At 45.5% G+C, this 24,452-nt stretch overlaps 2 protein-coding genes across 3 annotated transcripts; one reads left to right on the forward strand and one right to left on the reverse strand.

Moving 5' to 3' along the window:
- Positions 1-343: 343 nt before the first annotated feature.
- SART3 (spliceosome associated factor 3, U4/U6 recycling protein) lies at positions 344-18,387 on the reverse strand. 2 transcript variants are annotated; one of them, XM_068911413.1, is made up of 19 exons: positions 18,135-18,387; positions 16,997-17,123; positions 15,724-15,828; positions 14,072-14,256; positions 13,015-13,120; positions 12,111-12,235; positions 11,445-11,600; positions 10,216-10,354; positions 9,690-9,797; positions 9,238-9,315; positions 8,951-9,009; positions 7,634-7,743; positions 7,241-7,353; positions 6,682-6,758; positions 6,075-6,243; positions 4,852-5,300; positions 3,948-4,100; positions 2,039-2,226; positions 344-1,415 (listed from the first exon to the last, which is right to left on the reverse strand). In XM_068911413.1, the coding sequence occupies exons 1-19, from the start codon at positions 18,324-18,326 to the stop codon at positions 1,235-1,237; spliced, it is 2,820 nt and encodes a 939-aa protein (XP_068767514.1). In that variant the 5' UTR covers positions 18,327-18,387; the 3' UTR covers positions 344-1,234. The 2 variants fall into 2 exon arrangements, with proteins under 2 accessions (XP_068767514.1, XP_068767513.1); XM_068911412.1 differs by having other exon boundaries at positions 4,852-5,303; positions 18,135-18,386.
- An 890-nt stretch (positions 18,388-19,277) lies between these two features.
- Positions 19,278-22,217, forward strand: ISCU (iron-sulfur cluster assembly enzyme). The gene is made up of 5 exons (XM_068911419.1): positions 19,278-19,409; positions 19,501-19,614; positions 20,397-20,507; positions 21,182-21,260; positions 21,662-22,217. Exons 1-5 carry the CDS (start codon positions 19,326-19,328, stop codon positions 21,757-21,759), a joined length of 486 nt encoding a protein of 161 aa, XP_068767520.1. The 5' UTR covers positions 19,278-19,325; the 3' UTR covers positions 21,760-22,217.
- Positions 22,218-24,452: the final 2,235 nt, after the last annotated feature.

A 24,452-nucleotide genomic window follows, 5' to 3' on the forward strand; every position in this document is an offset into this window, starting at 1 on the left:
TTTGCGGCAGTACTTGCATTGTACAAGTGATCTCAGTACTGCTCCTCCCCCCCCCATTCAGCTCCCATGTATGCCGGCTTCCAAAGTTAGCAGCAGTTTTAGCCAGATAAGCACTAATATTTCTATCCAAGATCGTGCACTAGATTATTTTAAGTCACCAGGGTGATTACTGAAGTGGTTTCAGGATACTCATACTAAATGGAATGAGGTACTTAAACATATAACTGATACTAGGTATCTCAGTGCACCTGAGAGGGGAGGTACATCAGTATTACCCAGCTGCCATAGGATAAGTGCAATTCAGTCACCCACATTTAAACAAAAGCAACAGTATTTATAGAAAACCTTTGAGAACTTGAGTTTAATAAACCAAGAAACTTCAGCTTGCACTTCACATTTGTACAAAACCATACAGAAACCACCTGCAAAGACATGTGAGCTAGCTAGCAACCAAAAACAAAAAATGGTCCTCAGCAATAGCATGTACAGCTTTTATGGGGGGAAAAAAAGTGACTAGTTCTAGTATTATCTCATGACACTTAAAAATGATAGTTTGAATGTCATTTACAAATACACAATATAAAAAACAGGTCAACTTGAACAGAACATTAACTGAATACATATATATGTATGTATATTTGTATATATACACATATACACACATATGTATAGAAACTCTCCCAATACTAAAATAGGCCATTGTGGTGAAGTTACTAGCATTTGCCATATTTTTTTAAATGGAAAGGGGCGGGCGTGTGTGTGTGTGTGTGTGTATGTATGCATGTATTAAAAAAATGTTTGTCGTCTTGTTGTCAGAGAGAATGACTTCAATCACAATCTGAACTTCCGACCAGCACAGCTTGACAAGGTTATCACTAGGCTTTCACATAGCATCTCATTCTTTAATGAAAGAAAAAAATTCATGAAGTATTCATAAAGTTTCCTGTGGCATCCAACCCATAAAGGAAATATTTCTTCCCTCATTACCCTCAATATGAGGGATCATGGAAAGCCATTTTACCAGAACATAGTATAACTCTTTTGCTCTTAGAAACAGAGGAAGAAATGGAATTGTACCATTCTACACTGATCTTTATGAATGTAGTAGTCCAGGACATTATTTATACATGATTGTGACTGGCGCTCTCTCCTTGCTAGCACAAGTAAGGACACAACATGGCTTCCAAAAAGGCATTTCACATTTTACCAGACCAGCTGACTGCAGACTTTTTGCTCACTTCTTGAGCAGCATCCTGGCAAAATCAGCATTAGACATCTTCTTAGGCTCCTCAGGGGGTTCGGATGAAGTTGCTGGTGAATTCTGGACCATCCCGTTCTCCGCCTTAGTCACAGGATGATTCTGGCGCTGTAACGCACGAGGCATCATTGAGAGCTGCGTCCTTCCCTTCCCTCGCCTGAAGGACAAGAAGTCACAGTTAAAGATATTCCAATTCTCTTTAGATGTATTGTTTTAGTCCAGGGAAACAAGCAGCACTTTGTTCACCACTAGGGACACTCACTCTTCTCATTTGTTTCAGTAAAAAGCTTTGTGCGCTGCTTATAACTGATGCCCTTTGAAACAGTATACCTAGTCCTGGCAGAAAACAACTGTCCAGCAGTCCCCAGCAACTGAAGCTCCTTGTTTTTCTGCAGGACACGTACAACGCAACACCAACCCACCCAAGTAGAGGGAGCACTCGGAAGGATCAAAGAGCAGCCTTAACGCTCATGGTGAACAGTGGCTACTTCCTCAGAACTAAAGGATGGGGAACAGCTACTAGCACTGGGGTGCTAACATCACATCACAGGATGTCCAGCAGAGGATACTTTTAATCACTGCTGGACTCTTTAAATTGTTAATCCAGAGGAAAAAGAAAAATTGCTTTTCTTCATCAGTCCAGCAATCCAAATTCTTACAATTCAGTATCTTTTAAACGTTCTCTCGTATCCTACAAGAGATTCCTACATTTCAGTGTATAAAGAAACCCAGTGCTTCCTTTTTAAGCACTGCCAAGGAATCTCCCACATGAATACTTACGCTCCATAAGCCTGCCGTGGCGCTGCAAACTGCGAGGCTCGGCCTGCCTCAGGCTTGTCTGGCAACTTTCGGAGAGGCGGGTTACTGATCGCCACCTTGATGACGTGTTCTTTAACTGTCAGGCCATCCATTTTCAGTACAGCCTGAGAAGCCTGAGCTTCGTTTTCATATTCCACGTAGGCCAGGCCCTAAGTAAGGAGGGAGGTGGCCATCCTTAGTTTTAGTGCACCTTTCTCTCTAGGTGACAGCTTTTACAAAGAACTCTGCCAACTGAGAGGAAAATCATACAGAAAACAGACCTAAACACAGCCAAGAGTCCAAGTGTTTTTCAAGACTAAAAGATTCATATCTATGCAAATCTACATGGCAGATTATTATTTTTTTCAACTCTCATTTTTTTAAAACTTCTTTCGTCGTACCCTTAGTTGCGGAAGGAGTAGTTTCTGAACCAGAAAAAGATGAAGAAAATGGAGATTCCAGCGTTAACATCATGAAATACTGCCCCAGTGACAGTTCTTCATTTCTAAACACACTTCTATCCAGGCTGAATCTGGCATTGGACAAACCTGAATTTACAGAGGAGGGTGGGGGCAATCTATGGCGCTGGAAAAGGACGATCCACACAAACTCTTCTGCAATTCTTCACTAAGCTGCAACTCATACTCAAGGAATTGAGTCTATTAATACAGGACCAGAGCAGTCACAGTTTCGAGAGCAGCAAAACTTATCTTAAGCAGCTCTACAGAACTGAATGATAGAAACTGTTTCTAAAGCGTCTGGAATTGCTGCCCCAAGAACAGTGACTGGTGACAAAAGTGTTCTTCCCTGGGAATGAATCTGTGTGGATTTCGTGAGGTAGCAGCTGCTAACCACAGCGCTGCTAGTACACTCCAAGTCCCTCATTTCCAGCAAAGCAGATGAAAAGGTAGCCCCTTGGTATCTACGATTGCAGACAGCTACAGCGAGTTCGCTAAATGAAAAGCGCCACCTCCCCATTCTGCTTTCGTTACTCTTCCACATGACATTCAGCCCCCAAAGCTGCGTTGTTTGGATTATCCAGCTTCACAGAACTGCAGATATACATCAGGTTTTATGCAACACATTCATTTAAAGTACATTTATTCATGGTTTGAACAGAATCTCTGCTCACATTAAGCTGGGAACCTGGACTGCAAGACCTGGGGTACCCACAAGAGCATTCATTATGAGATATGCATAAATAGAAACTGTATTTTAGATATCACCAAGGGTTGGGGGAGGGGGGTAGCGAGGAGAGGACAATTTTAATACATGCACGTCACCAGAGTGATACCTGTTAGAAGCACCTAACATGCAGGCATGCCAGAGGTTTCACACAGTGTTTCCGCAGAACAGCGGCTGGTTCCAAATCTCTTATCTAATGAGCACCTACTTATTCTAGGATGAAAATAAGCCTCAGAGAAAGGTAGCTAATTTCTCACCAGCAAATTCAGTACTGCAGCAGGTGTTATGAACAATAGTGGCAAGAAAGTGAAGAGAGGGAAGAGGGGAATCACTTCTATCACTTGAACACTACCAAGACTACATTTTAGGACACAAATATTCTTTGCAGACTTACTAATGCCTCTTCTTACCAGACTGAAGCTGCTGCAAACACCTTTCCCTTCACCCCATTTATAACACATTCTTCTCACTCAAGCTAAAAGAAGCGTTTAAGAAAAAAATCCTTTTCCCCTCTTATTTCTCTTTTGTTGGCACAAAGCCACACTGGGCCGTATAAATCTATGAGTTGTAATGTGGCCAGCCTGGCTTTGCAAACTACTTATTCAAGTTTGGTCTATTTTTAAAATACAAGATTTTTTTCATGCCTCATGAAAAGTGCCTCTTTGAAGGTTTTCCTCAAAACTAACAGTGCGTTAAGGATGCTTACCTTGGGTTTTCCAGCTCGATTGGTGACCAGCCTAATGTCTTTCACATTTCCATGTGCTTTACATACATCTTCCAGCTCTTCCTTAGTGCAAGAAAATGGTAAACCAGATATAAACAGTTTATGTTTCTCCAATGTGGTGCTATACCTGAACACCTACAGAAACGAAAAGGATGTTAGTTCTCCAACAAGTGAGGGACTCCAAGGATTCCAAGCTCTTATACCTCCTAAAGCTCCATCAAAACACTTCATCTTTTGTGCGACAAAAAGGTTAAAAGCCGCAAGTAGCATCCTGGAAGATATTTGCATAGGCCTCCTTCCCCCCTCCCCAAAAGCATGCACTTCCAAAGAATCACAATCTTGGAACTGAGAAGTTTCTATGCATCTACGTCTGCTTTATGAGAAGAGCCACTATTAGTGGGTTTTCTTGCTCTCTTTTCACCAAGTACTACTTTTTTCTGTACAATAATCCAATAACACAAATTGTATAATCTGCGTGCATGTGATTTTCTGTATCTAGTAGGCATCATTAACAAGAACCAGCGGATCCTATAATAAATGCCTACCGCTATAAAAAATAAAACCAAGAAAAGCACTTTACAGATTACTTAACAGAGATGCACAATTAGCAGCCTGGGTACACACCGTTAACAACTTGCTCAGATTGGCTTAGTCAAAAATTTGAAGATATCTGCTAACGCCAGTTTAGTTTACGGCAAAAAACGTAAGATACAAGAACCCCTGGAAAAAGAGTTTTCCTGCTGAGACGTAACAGGTACCATTCCAAACTAGCAAAGTGTAAATTCATTAGATGCAAGCACTGTGGAAGTAACATATTCTGCTCAGTTTTCTATGCAGTCCCACTGTTCTACCTACTTCTAGAAAGAGTAAGAAAAGAAAACCGTACCTTGAAGTCTGGATTCTTGTTCTTGTCAACACAAGGAGAAACAAACATGGGTCTTCCCTCCACAACTTTGCGATCCAATCCAAGAGCTTGGAGAGCCGATTTTTCTTCCTTGAATTCTACATAGCAGTAGCCCCGGAAAGTCCCCTTGTTACTGAACACTGGCCGGATTTCCGCTACCTCCCCACAGCTCTCAAAGAGCTCTTTCAGTTTTGCCTCAGGGTCTGCCATGTTGTAAGAAAGATTGCTGACAAAGACTGTAACATTATCTTTACTGCTGTCATGGAGAACTTTGGGTATGTCTTTTCGACTGGTAGATGCCTTTTCCTTTTGGTTTGGTGGGTGATCGGGCCTTTCCGGTCCGCTCCTTCCAAATAGGCCAGTTTCCACCTCCATTTCTTCTTCAGCAAGTAAACCATCACCATCTCCCTTATGTCTCTTGCTGGGCTGCTCTGCTGATTAACGGAATGGAAAGCCTTACTAGAAAAACTGGACTATTTCTCAAGTTTTTTTTAAATTAAAGACTGCCCTCCATTATCATGATAGCCTTTGAAAATTGTATGCGAAAACAAGGACACAATGACAGGTCTCAAAGACAGGACATAAACACTTCCCTCAGTCTACTAATAAAGAAGAAGAACAGGTTGCTTGACCAAGACAGAAAGGATTTAGGTGAAATCAACACGGATATTCTTCCACTTCTCTGTCAGCTACAACTACGTACTCGAGTTAGTTCTCCGCCTAATGGGATCTAACATTTTTTCGCCAAACCAACTGAAAGTTTTAAAAACCTCCCAGGGTGGCAATCTGTTAAAAGTCTTCTCTTTCTGCCCTCCAAGAGACTGTTACAATACTGAATAACCCAATTTCGATCCATGCCTCTGCATCGTTTGACAAGTCAGGAAAATGAAAACATTTTTACTTAAAGTGCACATAACATTGATATGAAGCAAGAAAGAAAACTCTTAAAAAAATCTCTCTAAACGTCATTATAGCCATATACTTCTCTTACTCAAGAAGTAGTTAATCTTGCTTCCATTTCACTGTGACTGACAAGAATAACATATAATGTTTCTCCACGTGGAATGAAGGCCTCCTAGGAGAAAGAGACCCTGAAAAGACAGCAACTCTGAAGACATTAGCGACAGCTCTTCCTCATCTACCTCTAACTGAAGGGAGGCAACCAAGAGCTCTGTTGCCAGAGGACTGAAGTCTTAAGTTTTTACCTTCCTCTTCTTGCCCCCATTCTCCCTCATCATCATCCTCTGCTTTGCGCTTGTCTCCAGTCCTGGTTTTTTTAGCCTTTTTGGAAGCTTTCTTTTCAGCTCGAGACTGCTTTCGTTGTTCAGCTTTCTCCTCCTCCAGCTTTGCCAAAGCAGCTTCTTTCTCAGCAGCCTACAAATAAGCAGGGTTTTTTTGGTTTTGTTTTTTTTTGTTTAATAATTAAAAAGAGAGAGAGAGAGACTGTGGATCGCAGAGTATTCCTAACACGCTATTTTCTAGAAGCGCAGAACCAGGAGGTTTTTCTCCTCAGCTACGCAAAATACAGCATTAACAGGATTATCATTTAAAGCATATTCCTGTTGTTCTTATAGCTTTCTTAGAACGCTCAAGGCAGTCTTGTATCCATCCAGGTGTCAAAAGATGGAAGAAGAGAACACCATCAAAAGAAACTAACCATGCTTTTAAACTAAAAATCAATAGTTCTGAGGCTTTAAGACACTTCAGGCTCATCCATGGAAACTGATATTAGTAATCTGACATTCAGACAAGGATGGTCTTAAAATTCATATTTCCTATAAATTGCTTACATAGTTCACAGAGAGTTCTGACCTTTGCTCTTTGTTCATTAACTCGAGCTAATCTGTTTTCTGTTTTTTGAACAGCTGCATCCCAGTCTTCCAGCGTTCCTAAGGAATGACAAAAAAAAAAAAAAAAAAAACCCTTGTGTTTAGCCTTCCCATACTTTGAAAATACAATTCCAGAAAAATGAGTTTACATATCTTATTCTTAATATTAACCATTATACATGAAAATTCTAAATAAAACTAGGGGCCTTCAGAGAAGAATAAAGCAAAAGCCAGGCAGAGCAAAAAACAAAAACAAACAAACGAAAAAAACAACCTCTCATTTGTGATACAAAGTTCCACTTTTCCATGCCTTTTTCGTATTTTGGCAGGCTCTAAATCAGGACAGAAATAAAAGAACCGTTTCTGCACACTACAGTAGTCAAAAGGAAGGTTTCCTTTCTTAAGTATAAAGATGGGGACAAATGCATTTTGTACAGGGTGGGGGGGGCCACTAGAAAACAAAACACTAGATCAAAATTCACTCTACATCATCGTACAGTAACTAGACTCGGTAAAACGACAAGCAGACAACATGACATTACCTTCTATCCTCTCCAGCGTGAGCAGCACCTCACAGACGTGCTCTGGATAGTCACTTGTGCACTGTACAGCTCGATGCAAGGCCTTCCGACAGTGCTGAGTATCACCGTGCGCTCTACATCAGGGAAGTCATAGCAGTAAGAAGGAAATCCTCCGTATCATAATTTCAAAACAGAGATGACTCCATTCAACGCAACTGCTTCTGCCCCTTCCCCAGATAGCGCACACTATCCTTTGTTGTTGTAGTATTTCAGAGATATTAGAGCTGCTGTAAGACTCTCCAAAGCACATTATAAACTCATATGACGTATCGATGCTAAACGTATCAATCTCTTCACGCACTGATGAGAAAACTAAAAGATCTAGTTATCTCTTCCACCCAACCAAGCTCTCACCTTTCTAGGTTATAATACTCCAGCCACATATTGGCATATTTGGCATTCCCTTTAGTCATAATGTTGTCCCAGAGTTCTCTGGCCTTCTGCATATTGTTACATAAGCGAGCCTGAAAAACAGCATTCAAAGTACCCAATATAATTTAGGATAACTTGACAGCCCCCACCTCAAAAAAAAAAAAAAAAAAAAAAAAAGAAAATCCACCATCAAAGCTCATGCACAAAAACCCAGGGAGATATGGGTTTTGTTTGTTTGTTTGTTTTTAAGAGCCGTAAAATCGAACGTGTAATGCAATTATACCATGAGCAACATTACTCTGCCCAATGGTTATACCAGTCTTGGACTCTGGTTCCCACATACATTTCACTTTAGTCATTACACAAAGTCTGAGATTAATTATTTCCGAACTTTTCATTCTGTCATTACCCCTGAATACATCTACTAGTGAGAACTGGTTTTGTGCTTCAGCACCATCTAAAGAAATATTTCGTTTCCTCTATTATTACTCTAAGCCTCTTCAATTTGGGTGGGGGGAATTCAAGATGTCTAATTGCAGTTCATCTGATCTAACTTTAGAAAGATACATGGGCGTTGCGTTATACAGTTGACTTCATACAACTGCTTTAGCATAAACTGAATCACACCTAGAAGCACCTACTTTGCTCTCCACTAAGCCTACAGAAAAGTGAAAGATAATTAGTTCAGATGCAAACCTACATTTAGTCACAGTGACTTTAATATCCGAGACTTCGGCAAACCGTTCTACGCATCATGCCCAGAGAAATCAGAGCACAGAAGTAACGTGACTTTTCCAGAGTCACGTGTGCGTGGCAAAAGGAAAAAGAGAATGCCCGCTCTCATGTGGCAACTGCATTAGCATGCTAAGACATCAGTACTAATTTGAAACTAGTTAGCGTAGACAGCATTAAATCAAGCAGGATTCACCATAGTTTACTGACTTGGTTAGGTTCAGTTCCAAGCCACTGTGGCTAGCCTGTTCATACAGCAGTTAAACAAGTTACTCAAACATGTTTATACTGTATCACAGTGACAGACCTATGCAAACAGACCCAACTAGCTTTCTCTAGCAGAACGCCGTTTCTTATTCTGGGGTGCCTTGCTTTCAGGCTGAAACCACACTCGCTGTGCTTGACTAGTCCAGAAACATAAAAAGGGGAAAAAAGATTTACTCACTGAAGTTAGAAACAAAAGGCCAAACATTACAAAAGGAGGACTGCCTGTGTTCTATGCTAAGAATGTTTAAAAAGATACATCTCCTCTATTCTAGCAACTTATATGCAGCAGACAAACATCACCTCGACTCTCGCCCAGTTCTGCATGATGGTGCAGGATGGATCCCCACTCTCACTGAAACCTTGGGATGGAAAAAAAAAAAAAAGTATTGTTTGTGAATGGCTCTTGGAAACAGATTATTTATTAGACAAGTAAGTTCTACACTGTAGATGAAATATCCGTAGCTTATCTTCAGAAGTTTCAAACATTTTAAAGGAAGTTAATATAAATATGTTATGTAGAGAACTAGTTTTAATTAAAAAATAAATCACTTCAACAAGAAAAAGATATATTGGATGCTTTAACTTACGCTCTTCTACTTCCTGTTTCAAATACTCCACAGCACGTGCAAATGCAGATCTCAGCTCTTCTAGTTCTTTACTTGAGTCTGACAAAGAAAAAAGGTGGAAAGAACTGCCTTAACTATAACGGCTTTCCTCTCTCATCTGCTACAGCTTCTTCACTAACATAAAGATGATTACATTTTGAAGAAACAAGACGACTTCAATAAAACTCACTATGAGTGTAATATAAAAACCCTGGTGCCTAAAACATAAACCAGGGCGTTTTTGTGACAGCACAACCTGTCCCAACCAAGAGCTGCCCTAAAATAAACAAGTTAGTGTATTTTATAGGCACTAATTGACCAAGAGCAATTTTTGTGAGAGACATAAAATGACTGCTAAGTATTTAAAAAGTATTATCACTGCTTCAAAGAGATACATAGAAAACAGTCTGAACATTCATTCACACATGACATACCTTGTGTAAAATCCACCCTTCTTCTTAAGTAATCAAGATAGGCTTGCCAGATTTCTACATAGTCTGTTGCCTGAATAAAACCTGCATTCAGAGCCTTCTCAAAAATTTCTGAAAGAAGAGAAGAGACAAACAGGTATTTGCTTTTTAATTATTAGCAAAAGTAACAAGCTACAGTGTGGAGGAGAAGAAAGATGCACAAGTTATATGCCTAAACAGACAAGAAAATACACAAAAATCCTACATACAGTAAATTGGTTTAGGAATTGAGCGTAAAAGGCTAATCCAGCAACGCTCAAGCAAAGTTAAAACAAGACTTTTCTTCAGAAGGCAAGCTGTTCCACAAAAGCAGCTTTACTCTGGAAGCATAAAGCTGGTGGAACTTACAGCAGCAATGCTGCTGCACAAGGACTACAAGAAATCATATCAGTATCATCCAGGTGACCATCTGTCACACACACATCCTTATTCAAAGTTCAGAAAGCAGTTCCATGTTGTGAAAAGTTTTGCTGAAGTGGTCCTTCTTTACCGGAAATAGCGCAGTGATCAACCTTATGCCTTTCCATCGCTAAAAGATATCGAATCCACAGCCCAACCGTCCAGGGACAGTTCCGAACAGCACGATCATGAGCAGATAAGACCAGTTCTTTCACTTTCAGTTGCCGGTCCTGAAATAATCACAGAATGAAATTTAAGCTTATATTAGTCAGGAGAGCCCATCTGAGACAAATGTCAGCCTATAAAGAGCTGACATCTGAAAACAAAACAAGAAGCCCACACCCCTTTTCATCTTATATTTGAAGAGTTAAGACAAGATGGGTGTTTTCAATGCTATATCCCTAAAAACCCAGTGAACATGCTCCAAATAAGAAAGTCATGCTCAGAAGAAGGGGGGGGATGGTGGTGGTGGGGTGGAATTGCATGCCACATTCAAGTCCACAATATTTAACTGCTTTGTTCTAACCAAGCTAGATTTTCTACCAATGAGATAGGTATAATACAAGTACCAAGTAAATTCCCAGCTCTTCTTAATACTTTAAGAGGGAAGGGAAGGATACAAGATAGAGGGTGGACACATAAGTCTGCTCCAGGGAGGCATTGCTCTACCTGCAACCTGCTGTCTCAAGCTGGTGAGATAAGTCAGAGATGATGGAGCAACTCAGGCTAGACAAGCCTCCGGTACCAAGTTACACTGAGCTCTTAACAGAGCCACCTTCTGTCCATGCATAACACCCTCAAACATTTTCAACAGTTTATCTGCACCCCCTGAAGGCCAGGCAGGTACCCCAACAATTCAGACTGAGCTGAAGAACCACTTTTCCTACAAAAGTGGAAAGACCAGGACGTGCATCCTCAGATACAATGCCTCTGGACGACTAACTACCAGAGACAACCCCAGGGCTTCCAGTAGGGCTGATCCCACCCAGTCAGTTCTTTACCAGGTAGCCCAAACCTCAATGTCCCCCGCCCAATGCAATTCTGCAGCAAAAATACACAGCTGGAAGGAGAGCTACACAACTGGATGAAAAAGCAAGCAAATGCTCACTTGATCAATAGGTATATCGCTGGTAATACAGGACGGCATGAAAGGTAAGAGTGGAAATTGTCTTGACATAACTGACAGGTTACTTGGCTACCAGCTTCTTGAGAATTTAAGACCTAAGGAGCAGGACTGAGGTATAACTTGCTAGTCCTTTATCAACCACCAAGATAAAAACCAGGATAATAAAACCCCAAACCATTTGTCGTTTTTCTTACCAAATATTGATTGTAGCGTGCCCAAAGATCTGGTACAAGGCAGTTCTCTGCCAAAGCCCTCTCGTAGATCAACTGAATGCGAGCTGGATCACCTGCTTTCATTTCAAAATCAATGTAGGCTTGATACTCTGCTAGCTTCGGTGTTTCAGCACTCAGCTATAAGACAAACAGGGATACAGAAAATAAACCTCTTCCAAACAAAATACGATTCAAGCACTTCCATTCTCACTCATCCTGCAAAACGGTCCCATGCAAAACTCCAAATAAGAGCTTGGCCTCTAAATATCAACAGCTTCATTAAGAGTTTTAGCTTTGGGAACTAGATTCCAGCTCTTCATTTTCACAGATCTCTGAATACCACCCTGGTTCTAAAGTCAGGTTGAGATCCCTACAAATTCCTCTTAGCCCAACACATACGTCAAGTCCTGAAGAAACAACCACAGAACTAACATGCACCTCAGGTTTGGCTGACACAATACAGTGAATAGATGATCCTGTTTCTACAGCTTCCGATAAAATGATTGTTCAGTTTCTTACATGCTGCTCACAATTAAGAGTCACCTAGTAATATACTGAGAGCTACTTCATCTCCATGACTAGAGACAAATTCATGCCAAAGCAACTCGTTAAGTCTTAGTCTTAAAAGAATGTTTAAATTACAGTTACCAGTGCCTCTTCATATGGTTTACACTTCTCCAGTTGCTGCAGAGCCTTTTTGTAGTTCTTTATTATTGTTTCTGGTATTGGTTCTTCTGACCATTCTTCATATTCAGCATATGAAGCTTCCATATCTATTAATACAGGCATGAAATCCCATCGTTAACACATTCATTGGACTAAGCAATCAGAATTCAACCTACATTTGACGCTAACACATATGCATATTTGTTTACACTTTCGTATCTTAACTGTCACACTACCGCATGCTTAAAGGGTTTAAACACTTCATCTCATACAGCACGTTCTAAAACAAACCTGGGACAAGTTACTCTAAAGGTAACTTTGATTTAGACGACCAGAGCAGCAAGACTTTCCCAGGGTTTTAAAGAAAGAGACCAACCCAAATTCTTTCAATATATAAATGAAGCCAACAAATTGTGCTTAACTTTCTCCTATAATTATAGCAGGCAAAGAGGCAAGGAAAGGGACTCAGGAAATTGGAAGTATGAACCTGATATGGCAAGATTCTAATGATCCAGCTGCCAGTATTTATCACCCACAAATCAAGCTTCTTGATGATCTTGACAGTGGAATTCCTTGCTCTTAATGGCCTTGTTTTGTGCTAATCACTTGTAGCCTAAAAAAGCTTAGATGGCTTCAAATCATGTACTAAAAAAACACACTGATAAAAAAAACCTAAGTTTCAATGAATAAGAAGAATTATTTCTGAACAAAAAGGATCCATGCATCATTCAAGAGTCCCTCGAGACAGGCAAGTGTCATTGATTAAACAACAGAAACACTCAAGCTGCAGTTGTCACGGCACTATCAAAAGAACAGCAACAACTAATGCTTGCCTCACCATAAGACAGCTTATCCGTGCCATGTTTCCAAGTGCACAGGCTCTTACCTAACAGCGGAATCCCCAGCTGGCGCCTGAACAGAGCGTGGATCTTCTCAAGCTGGCTGCAGAGCATCTGCTGCTGCTCAGGCAGCGGAACGCTGCCAGGAGCTGGCTGCAAACAAAAGGATTGAAATTTAATCAGTTCCCTCAACCCTGAGCTGCTGAACGTGATGGGATATTGCTTATGTGGCAGGGAACCGGGCTCCAAATGACTACTTGATCCTTATAGAGCAGACACAGCAAACCAGCATCTCAGGTGACAACCGTAAAAGCAAAAACCTGGAAGCTGCTAGACTCAAAAGTTGGATGAACGCAAAAAGCCTTCTTTATCGAAAGCTGACATAAATATAGGAAAATAACAAAAATATGGCACACGTCCATGCCAAATAGGACGCTGGGCTGCCAGATAGGTTTTCAATAAATTCGGTGCTTGCACAAGCAACTTAAGACTTCCAACTTCCTTCCCATTTATGAAAGAGAGAAAGGGTGTTCTCCAGTTACTTTTTTGTTAGAGCTTCATTAGTGACCGGTTAACTTCTACATCTTACGTAGTAAACCACCAAGAAATAGGAATACTGATGTTCTAACCACCTTGTATTTTTTGTAGGCTTCAAACCTGTATGTGCCAGAGATAATATACTCTAACCAAAAAGTCACAAAAAGGGTGAAATAAGGAATGAATTCCAAGATGAAGTAGAAAGACAATTATCATCTTTATATTTCTAGACTACATGGACAAATACTGAACAACAAAAACATTACTATTTAACAATGAAGTTACTTAATTTAAAGCTATTCTTGCCAGTTGAAGCTAAAGCAGCACACTTTTGCTTCTGGATATGAGATTTTTACAGTCTGCTTAAACACAGATCTATCACCATATCACCTAAATGCACACTTTGTTCAACTCTAGGAAACTGATCCTTTGGTCTAGGAAAAAAAAATTAAGTGAGACTGCTTTGTCTTTTCTAGGAAGAGACTGATGATGGAGCAGCACAAGTTGACTACAGAAACCTACCACCACCACTTTTAAGTTGACAAGAGCCCAGGAAACTGGCCTTACCTGTGCTGTTTCCAATATGGCATTCTCAAACTCACGGTATGCTTCCCATAATGCTGTTCCTTTTGTCACATGCAGTCCAACAGCAGTCAATGCTCTCTCAAATATTGAACGAACTTTCTCAATTCCTCCTTCCTGTCCGATGCCACCAATTGAATACTGGGCATATTCCAGCCAAATTTCAGGACCTATAAAGATTCGTGAGAAACAGATAACCTAACCTCCTCAGACAAACAAAAACATGCCTCTACTTCCTGAACACCCATCACTCACAGCATACAAACAGACCAAGATACGTGAATTGTCCTTATCACCCAACGTAGCGGGAGGGAAAAAAAACCCTAAATTCTAGGGACTTGTATCAGCACCAGCAGCTAAAAATTTCTCTTCTGAAAGAGGTCACCATTGTGGTCATTACTGGCACTGACAGACTCCATTTGCCACCTCTGGCATGCAAGCTACATTAAAGAGGTACATCAAGAGTGCCCGACAGCACTTCTCTCGAGCACGTGCACAGAGCTGGGACCACGAAGCTGTCACACTCCTAGAGAAGTCAGAGATGAAGGTAGGTCCTCTTTCTAGACTCCCATAACTGCCTGTTCAGCCACTGCTTAAGCAGCATAATTATGAAGGCGAGGAGGAGGTGCCAGAATGGCCTTAGCTTGCCCAGCACCCATCCCTCCAATAGCAGTCCTCGAGCAAATCAAGGACCCTAGTAGAGATGATCAACCAACAGATGTTACACTGCAAAACTCAAATTCCAAAAAAAGAGTCTTTCCAAACCCTAAGCACAACCCATTCAGCAGATGGGTCTCTACAGTCCTTCTTCCTGAACCATCAAAAACACCCTGCAGCGTCAGCTGCGCTGGTGCAGTAACGTGACACTTTATGTATAGCTTCTGCAAGTGATTTTCCTCCAATGCTACCATGTCCTCCCTCTACTACTCATTTCAGGCTACCTGTTTTCAGGGGATTGTCACCACAACACCCCAAAAGAATAAGATTCTTCAGTGCTTCAGCTCGGCACACGGCAGCAGTGAGGTCCTGACAAGTGGAAAGACAAGGCCCCACACACTTCTCTCCTTCTTAATGAAAAGGCACTAGCACTGCAGCATGGCAAGAGTCACCTATTTAGCAGGGTTTTGAGAATGCCGTCTCCAAGGCAGTATCTGCGACCTGTTCCGAAAGAGCTGTCACACAGTGGAAACAACAGTAAGGGCAGCAGTAAGCAACACAGAAAATGACTGCAGAAGCCAGCCTTTTAAAAGCATTCTTCTTCCAAAAAGGAAGAGCTAAAGAACCCTTAATGGGTAACACAGGAGGCACTGTCTGCAGGTAAAAAGTTGATGAAAAGCCAGCAAAGTATGCATAATATTTGCTGCTTTTTGAAATCAGAGAAATGTGAAAAAAGCATTTACAATTTTTTGCAACATCTTTCTAGAAAACCTTAGACTGCAGTGGTACATGAAGGCCATTTAAAGCCAAGACTTGTTAATTGCTTTGCTACAGAAAAACTGAGGACTATTTCATACTAATATTTTGATCCATTTTCTGCATTATAACAGCAACAGGAAAAGGAAGAAACTCTCCTGGAAAAGGAAAGCCATAACCCAAATGCAACACTACACCTTTTGTAGGATATATTAACAACTTACAGATGTAGTCCTTCACGGCTCTCTCAAACAGCTCATAAACTTTCTCTCGCTCAGAGCTTTCAGAAGCCATTTTTATCTCATCCTTCAACCAGTCCAGCCAAATTTCTGAAAGCAAGAAGTTTAGAATGCATCACCAGCATTCAGAAAGATTAAGTCAAACCCACTTGTTGAATATTGTGGACAGATTTTAAGTCACATTCCTTAAAAAAACAGAGGGAGGGAAGGGGGAGAAGAGAGCGAGTTTGGCCTCCACAATTACTCAGGCTTAATTTAAATGAGAAGTCCGGTACAGACTTTTCCAACTTGGTACTAAAAAAGTACATTTGTATTTTAAGAAAGCAGAAGATGCAAACAGTGACTCATCAACACCTTGGGCAGAAGATCAGCGTGGTGCCAGCAACCAAAGAGGCATAAAGAGATATATCTTTCCTGAAACTTTAAGAACAAAAAAGTAACAACAACAACAAGCACCACCCCCGCCACCAGTAACCAGCACTACAGGCTGCAGAGTTCCTGAAACATAAAGGGGAAATCTTCCCCTGCCTTTGCTAAAAGGAAAGTGGCAGAACAGCCTCTGCAATGTTTATACCACCTCGGAATTTGTTACGAATTTAAAAAGGGGGGGGGGGGGGGGAAAGACACACACACCAAGGGCTATCTACAGCTTCCACTAACATAAATTGCACAGGAAGGAAACAAAAATATTAACTTTTGACAGTCTGTCTAGGCTCTGAGTCACATTCACTGAAAAAATGACTACAGCCATTTCCGTACCGCCATCCCTCAGCTGTATGTTACCAACCCCATAGCAAAGCGAGCACAAGCAAACACGCGCCTGCTCCTGGGCTGCAGCAGCTCACACCCTGGCAGCAAGTCATCTTCTCCAGCAGCTTAGGCTAACAGGCCATAAACTGGAGTAGCTGGGCACGCATGCATGCGCGCACAAACATGGACACGTACCCTCCCACCAGTTCCGTTATACAGCAGTAACCTCTGGCAGAGGACAGCACAGGCAGTTGCAAGCGGTAAAAATTTGAATTCCTGCAGTGCATCTGCCAGAGCCCAAGGTCAACGCTGGCCATCAACACCAACACTGCTCAGAGTTTAAAGAGTCCCCAGTCTGCTCTTTTGGGCTTCTTTGGTCTGAAACTTCAGTGTCGAGACCTGACTATTTCACTACTGAAACTGAATACTGAAACATTTCACTACTACATTTCACGCAGATGGTGCTTAAATAGCAGTAGCTGCAACATTAGCTGAACACGTTCTATACCTTCAGTAAGCGGGAAGAGTTCACTCATCTTCTGACGAGCTCTTCTGAGCTTTACCAGCTCTCCCTCCTGGCGGAGCAGTTTTATCAGATCCAAGTGACAGTTGTAGTCAAAAGCATTGATAGAAAGCTTTAAAAAAAAAAAAAAAAAAAAAAAGCCTTTTTCAAGAACTGTTAAGTGATGGACACGTAGAAGTCAAAAAACGCTTAGCAGAACAGAACACCATACCTTCTTTCCAAGCATATGAATGTCATCATCTGTTCACACAAGAGATACAGCACCTACCTTCCTACAGATAGTGCCAAACTTCGCTACCAATTGCGAGATACTTTCCATTCAGAGAATTCATAAAAAACTGCCAAGTTAGGCAAACCTTTAAAGTTAAGTTTTTAGGGCTAATTTACTGTTGAATAGCGCATACTCTGGGGTCAGAAGCACAGGACCACTAGCTGCAAAAACTGACCAAAGACATCATTGCCATTGCAAAAGGCGACAGCACACACCTAAACAACCTCAATGTCACCATCCGTACACAAAGCAGATATTGACCACAAAGCCTTCTTCAGTAAGGAAAGGTTTTCAAAGCGTTTTTGTTTCTTCCATGGCAAAAACAAACAAACAAAACACGCGGGCAGCAAGAAGAGCTTTTTCGATGAATAAAGCTGTTCATTCACCAAGACTCTCGTTCGCAGTCTTTTTGAAAAAACCTTCCCCTCCCCCCCAAAAAACAAACAATCCCCCCTCCACACGCATACTTTAGACTCCAAATACTCCTGTCTAAACAGAATCTCAGCACCGCGCTACATGAGCGACCCTAGATTTTTTTTTTCCCAGCATCGCTGCGGATGTTTCGTTAGCCACAAAAGGGAAAGTCAGCGCGCAGGGGGGCTCCGCGCCCTGCTTGCCTAGAGGGAAGGCGCCAGTTCCCAGGGACGAGCCCCGGCGCGGCCGCCCCTCTCCGCCGGGCCGCCCGCGGCCGCCGCGTCTCTCATGGCAACGCGTGCGGCGGAGGCGGGCCGCCCGCGCAGGGGCCGGCCCGGGCGGCGAGGCCTGCGCCGCTCCCCCGCCGGCGCCGGGCCGAGGAGCTGCCCCGCCGCCGCCGCCCCCTCCTCACACGCCGCCAGCTCCCGCAGGCCTCACCTGCTCCTCCAGCCGCTGGATCTCGGCCTCGTTCTCCTTCTCCTCATCCTCCCCGTCGCCCGACGAGTCCGAGTCGCCCCCGTCCTCCGAGTCGCCACCCGACTCGGGATCGCCCTCCGGTAACCGCTTCTCCTCTTCCTCCTCCTCTTCCACCGCCGCCGCTGCAGCCGCCTCGGCTCCCGCCGCCGCCATCTTATGCAGCTCCCTTCGCAGCCAGCGCCGCTCCGCCAGCCGCCGGGGCTGCCCGCGCCGCGCCTAAGCCGCCGTCACGCCCTGCCGCCGGGCAAACCCCGCGGGGAGAGGGGCGAGCCGCCGCCCGCAGGGCCCCGCGCTCCGCCGCGCACCGGCACCGCTCCCGGCCGAGCGACTCCGGGCCGTCCCGCTTGCCGGCTGCTGCGAGGCGCAGGCATCGCTGCGGCCACCTCGGGCCCTGGCCGCCGGGGGGCCTCCGAGAAGGTCGGCGCGGGCCCGGAGCGCGCGTGCGCCGCCGGTCCGCCATGTTGAGTGTGGCGGTGGCTGGCGGGGAGCCCAACCCCGCCCCGGCCGCCAACGGCTGCTGCGCCACACTTCGCGGCCGAAAAAATAAAAAAAAAAAAACACCCCGAGCTACTGTTCATCCGTTTTAGTGACAGCGTTAGGGTTCTTGAAGACGGCCCAAAGCGTTCCCTCTGTTTACGAGATGGCTTTCCTCGCGTCCGGGTTACATCACCGGCGCGCTGCCCGAGGCGGCCAGATAACGTTCGCGTGGGCTCGGCCGCCTATCTTGCCCGAGCACGCGTCCCCCGCGCCCTCCGCCAGGCTGCCACACCGCGCGCCTCTCCCGGCACCAGCCCCGCCATGCCGCGGAAACAGCGGCGGACGGGGCGACCTGACGGCACCTGAGGAGCCTCCTGCGAGGGGGCGCGGAGGGGCTGGGGGAACCGCCGGCAACGTAACCGTCGGCTGAGTACTTGGGGGGGGGGTGCACCGAAGCGTGGGCCAGAGCCAGCGTCCGGGGAGAGACGACAGCCGAGAGGGGAAGGGGCTCGCCGGGAGCCGCCAGGCACGGCCCGCCCGCCCCGCTTCTGCCAGGCCGCTGGCCCAGGCCCGTGAGGAGCGCGGCCGCCCGCGCAGCGCCCCGCGGCCCCGCCCCCTCCCGCCGCCACACGATAAAAGGGCGGCGCGGCGCGACCCGCCCCCGCGCGGACCAAGATGGCGGCGCTGAGGGCGGCGGGGGCCGCGCTGCTGCGGCCCGGGCGCGGCGAGGCGGCGGCGAGGTTGGGCTACCACAAGAAGGTGAGGGGCAACGGGACGGGACCGGGGTGGGGGGGAGGAGGGCCGCCGCCGCCGCGGCGACGGGCTTTGGTGACGCGGTGCCCGCCCGCAGGTGGTGGACCACTACGAGAACCCGCGCAACGTCGGCTCGCTCGACCGCAACGCCAAGAACGTGGGCACCGGCCTGGTGGGCGCCCCCGCCTGCGGGGACGTCATGAAGCTCCAGGTGAGCGGGAGGGGAGGGCCCCCCCTTTCCCCCCCCCTTTCCCCCCTTCCCCTTTCCCCCCCTTCCCCCCCTTCCCCCTTCTCTTCTCTTTTCCCCCCCTTCCCCCCCCTTCCCCCTTCTCTTTTCCCCCCCTTCCCCCCCCTTCCCCCTTCTCTTCTCTTTTCCCCCCCTTCCCCCCCCTTCCCCCCTTCTCTTCTCTTTTCCCCCCCTTCCCCCCCCTTCCCCCCCTTCTCTTCTCTTTTCCCCCCCTTCCCCCCCTTCTCTTCTCTTTTCCCCCCCTTCCCCCCCTTCTCTTCTCTTTTCCCCCCCTTCCCCCCCTTCTCTTCTCTTTTCCCCCCCTTCCCCCCCCTTCCCCCCCTTCCCCCCTTCTCTTCTCTTTTCCCCCCCTTCCCCCCCTTCCCCCCCCTTTCCCCCCTTCTCTTCTCTTTTCCCCCCCTTCCCCCCCCTTCCCCCCCTTCTCTTCTCTTTCCCCCCCCTTTCCCCCCCTCCCCTTCTCTTCTCTTTCCCTTCTTTTCTCCTCTTCCCCCCCCCCCCCCCCCCCCGACTTGTGACCTTGGGGCTCCTCGGCCGCAGCGAGGCCTGCTGCAGTTTGGCCTGCCCCAGGGACGGGCCTGGTCCTGTCTGTCCCCCCCCCGCCCCGAGCCCAGGCAGGGCTTGTCGCTGCTCCCCCGGGGATGGGTGTGAGTCAGGTGCTGCCCCCCCCCCCCCCCCCCAGGGGTGGTTCAGGGGTGCCCGGTGAGGCAGAGCCGGCCCCTGAGGTGCTGCTGCCGACGTTCCCGCAGGTGGAGGTGGACGAGAACGGGAAGATCATCGATGCCCGTTTCAAGACGTTCGGCTGCGGATCGGCCATCGCTTCCAGTTCGCTGGCTACGGAGTGGGTTAAAGGGAAAACGGTAAGGGTCTCTGTGGAGGCAGTGCCGTGGAAAGCGTTTGAAGTTTCAAGCCCCACTGTGTTGGGGCCACCGAAGAAGCGGAGGCCTGGAAAGCGCTCTGGAGAAGTGGTGCTATGTAATGTACTAGCTTAGAAAGCTGTGCCTGAGAACTCTGTCCTTGTCAGTGGCCTGGCTTCTGGGGCAGTAGCTGTCTCCTCCAAGAACCTGCACTAATTTGCAGAGAAACGCTTTGTGGATTATACAGCAAGAAAAACAGATTGCAAGATCTGGAAAAAAACTTTTAAAACCACATTTTTCAGATTACTTACCCCCTTTTTTTTTTGGTGAGTTCATGGGTTTCAGTATTGTGCGGAAAAGGTAAACAAACTTAAAACAATTCCTTAGTCATGTTCAGTCCATAACACTAGCATGTTTTGGTTAGTTAACACTGCTGCTTGGCTTGAGGCATTCCTTGAGATTGTTACTTGGCTGGCACAGAAGAAAACTGGATAGATGTTGAGGGTCTTTCTCGTGTTAGCGTGTTGTCCAGCGTCCTTTGCTGCCAGGGGCAGTTGAGATATTCTTTGTGGATTCTGTTGGCCTCTGGAGCCTTAAAGCGCTCTTCTCACAAATACGTTTGGAGCCTGTATTATTTATCAGATGACTAGTATCTTCACACTAACTGTATGTTTCAGGTTGATGAAGCTTTGAAGATCAGGAATACAGATATTGCTAAAGAACTTTGCCTTCCTCCAGTCAAACTGCACTGCTCTAGTAAGTAAAGGACTAAGCTATTAAAGTCCAAAGACAAGTTTGTGGGAATAAGACTTCTGGCAATAGCACAGATGCTTCCAAATGTTATTGTCCAAATCAAATACCTGTACCTGGAACAACTGAGGCTGGCCTGCAAGAGAAAGTAGCTTATATTCGGGCTTTGGGGTGACATTACAAGTTTCCAAGTCTGTCATCTTTTGGGTTTTGTGTAGCTCAGAAGACTGGTGACAATAAAAGGTCTGACTCCTGACTGTCTGCTTCTAAAATACTGACCCTGTTCTCAAACTCCTACGCTAACTTCTGTGGGGTTTACTGCTGCTGGTTTTACTGCATATTGTGTTCAAAATGACTTCTCGCCTCTCTTGAAATAGTTGTAAGGCCTCGTTTTGTTTTCTTTGTAGTGTTGGCTGAAGATGCAATCAAGGCCGCCTTGGCTGATTACAAGCTGAAGCAGGATCCAAAGAAAGAAGAGTCGGAGAAGAAAGCAAACAATGCCTAAACTGACTGTAGAGCTTGTTCTCATTCCACTTAAATTTGCAGTGCAATTACTCTAGCTATTAGTAGGATCCTGTGCACTACTAAATGAAGCTGTAAGATACGCACAACTTACGCACAATGTGTCACTGTTCCATGTGTGTTAAGACACTTGTAGTGCTTAAGTGACTGGAATGTGGGTATTTCAGCAGTCTGTATCCTATCGTGACTATTCTTGGAAATATTTGGGTGAAGGAGACTGCTTAACTGCAGACAGCTATAGTGGCTTCTCTCAGAAGTGAAAATTCTGGTGTTCCAGTGCTGGAATGGCTGCACTTTTTGGAAGATGTATAGTTTTGCCTAATGTTTTACAGAGTTTAGTGGGAACGTTGCCTTGGTCTTAATATTTATGTAAGAACTGCAGGTCAATTTATATATCAATGCAGTATACAAATGTGAGGCAGTTCATCTGTCTGCAAACTACAGCTGTGTCGGAAGTTTCATTTCACAATCAGACCTGTTCCCTCTCATGTGCTTTCTCCTGTGCTCAGTTCCTCCTCTCTGGGAGGTACTGGGACAGTTCAACGCTGAAGGGGGAGGGCAGGAACAGGCACTAGGGGGCAGTGAAAATACGCTCATGGGAGATGCAGCGAATACTGACTCGGGAGCCACAGCTCCAAAAAGTGCTTGTGTGTACTGAAATGAGTGCCTTCACGGGGAATGAACGCTGTGACTACAGTTCCTGAAGACCCTTTCAATCCTGTCATAACAACAGGCCGAGGCTAAAAGTGCCACTTTGTGGCGGTGGAAGCAGAACTGTCTTTTTTTCCTTTTCTGTTTAACTTCTGAAAGGCTGTCCCGAATGGAAAATGGAAAAACAAGATTCCAGCAAAGCAGCAATGTTTTGATGCTCATCTCCCTCGGTACTAAAGGGGCCTGAAGAGCGTGGCCAAATCGGTGTATGCCCTAGTACCCACCAAGGCCAGGCAGTGAAGAAGAAGCAGTGCAGCCACTGAGGTCTGAGGGTGTCCCCTGCTCTACCTTTCCTTGCCCTCCTGGGTTCTGCTTCTGCACCCTTCAGCTCTGCTGGAAAAAGGGACGGGTGCGAGCACGTCTGTTGGAGAGAGAGCAGACAGCAAGGGGCAGCCCGCAGCTCAACGTGAGCACCGAGCGGGCAAGCTCCTGTACCGCCTTCCATGTGGTTTGTTCTCAGCTTCGGTTTCTAACAGATGTGGCTGTTTGGGTGCTCCGGTGCCTGGCACAAAGGATCCCAATGACACTTCCAGGTCACATCTCTTGAAGCCAGCCACATCAGAAGTAGACCCAGGGCGTTAACAGGTATTATTTCTGCTCACATGCCACCAGGACAAATGCTTTTCTTTAAACTTCAGTCAGAGGAACAGTCTTAGTTCTGGAGCATCTTTTAAAAGATTTAGTCCTTGCATTTGCTAAGTATGCTGTTGCATAAGTACATCCTGCTGCTTCCTGGGGAAGGTTACACTCTGAAATGGCAGCATTCAGCATGTATGCTCTGCTTCCCTCAGATAATAAGTAGCTGATCACTGTGAAGTTCACGCAGGCTGTTTTATGCCCTTTTAATTGTACTTAATTTGGCTTAATTAACCATCAGTTTCCAAATTAAAAGGTTTCATCTTCAATACCCTTTCATCTATGCTGCTGCATGTCCCCTTCTGCCCTTCCCTTATGAGCTAGTGACCAATGCTCCATTTACCCAGGTCATTAGAGAAAATAGATCCTGCTGCTTCTCTGGGGTAAGAGATTTTTGTTGTGATATTTCCGACAGTCTCTATGGCCTGCTGCAGTTTCAGGGTTGGCTTCCCTTCGTTTGTGGAAGGAAAGTCTTAAAGACGTGGTCCAGCAGATCTGTCTCCTGAGCGCTCCTGCTGTTCACAGCTCAGGCAGAGGAGTGGGTCGTGGGGAGACTGAGGATGTTGGGGGCCCCCTGGGTTTCCACAGCAAGGCAGAGGAGAGGCTGGTAATACCACACAGGGAAAGAGCCCACGCAGTCCCCAGCGCATGAAACTTCCCAAGGACGCCAGCAGCTCTGCCCTCAGCCTCTTTTCCCTGTGCCCCCACTCCAGTGGGGTGTGATCCAGGTATCAGTGCTGCAGCATGCACTCATGAGACCTGGCCACTTTAAAAATAAGACATAAGTAAATACTGACATTAAATATTTCTGTTACAATAAACACATCCATGTAAAATTGTAAGTAAATGCAACAGTAAATATGCAACAGAGCAGCTGGCTCTTCCAGTTTTTCTGCTGGTCACCAGCACCTCTCGCAGCAGGATGCCCTGGTGCCACACCAGGGCAGGGCTCTCCCCACCAGCCCCGCTTCTTTTGGCATTTGCTTCGTGCGGCAAAGAGCTTCAGCCCACGAGAGCCCTGTTCTTGCTCCTGCAGCCCCTCCGGCGGGAGCACGCTCGCTTTGCCCAGACCTCCAGCTTCACCATCCCAACAACGGCACTCGTTTCCTTTTTGCTCGTTAAAAAAACCCCTGTGCTTTGATTTCAACTGTTAAAAACCGTATTCAGCAAGATGCTTGTTTATAATCTTGGCTACAGACAGATCTTGGCAAACAGGATATTGGTTTAAAAGTGTGAACACCCAGCGTTCGAACATTAAATGCTTTGCAGTGATCTGGCATGGCTTTGCCCGCTGGTCTCCAGGCCACCGCGCTCTCCTGGGCCTTGCAG

Source organism: Struthio camelus, chromosome 17 (genome assembly GCF_040807025.1).
Source record: "Struthio camelus isolate bStrCam1 chromosome 17, bStrCam1.hap1, whole genome shotgun sequence".
NCBI classification, from domain to species: Eukaryota; Metazoa; Chordata; class Aves; order Struthioniformes; family Struthionidae; genus Struthio; species Struthio camelus.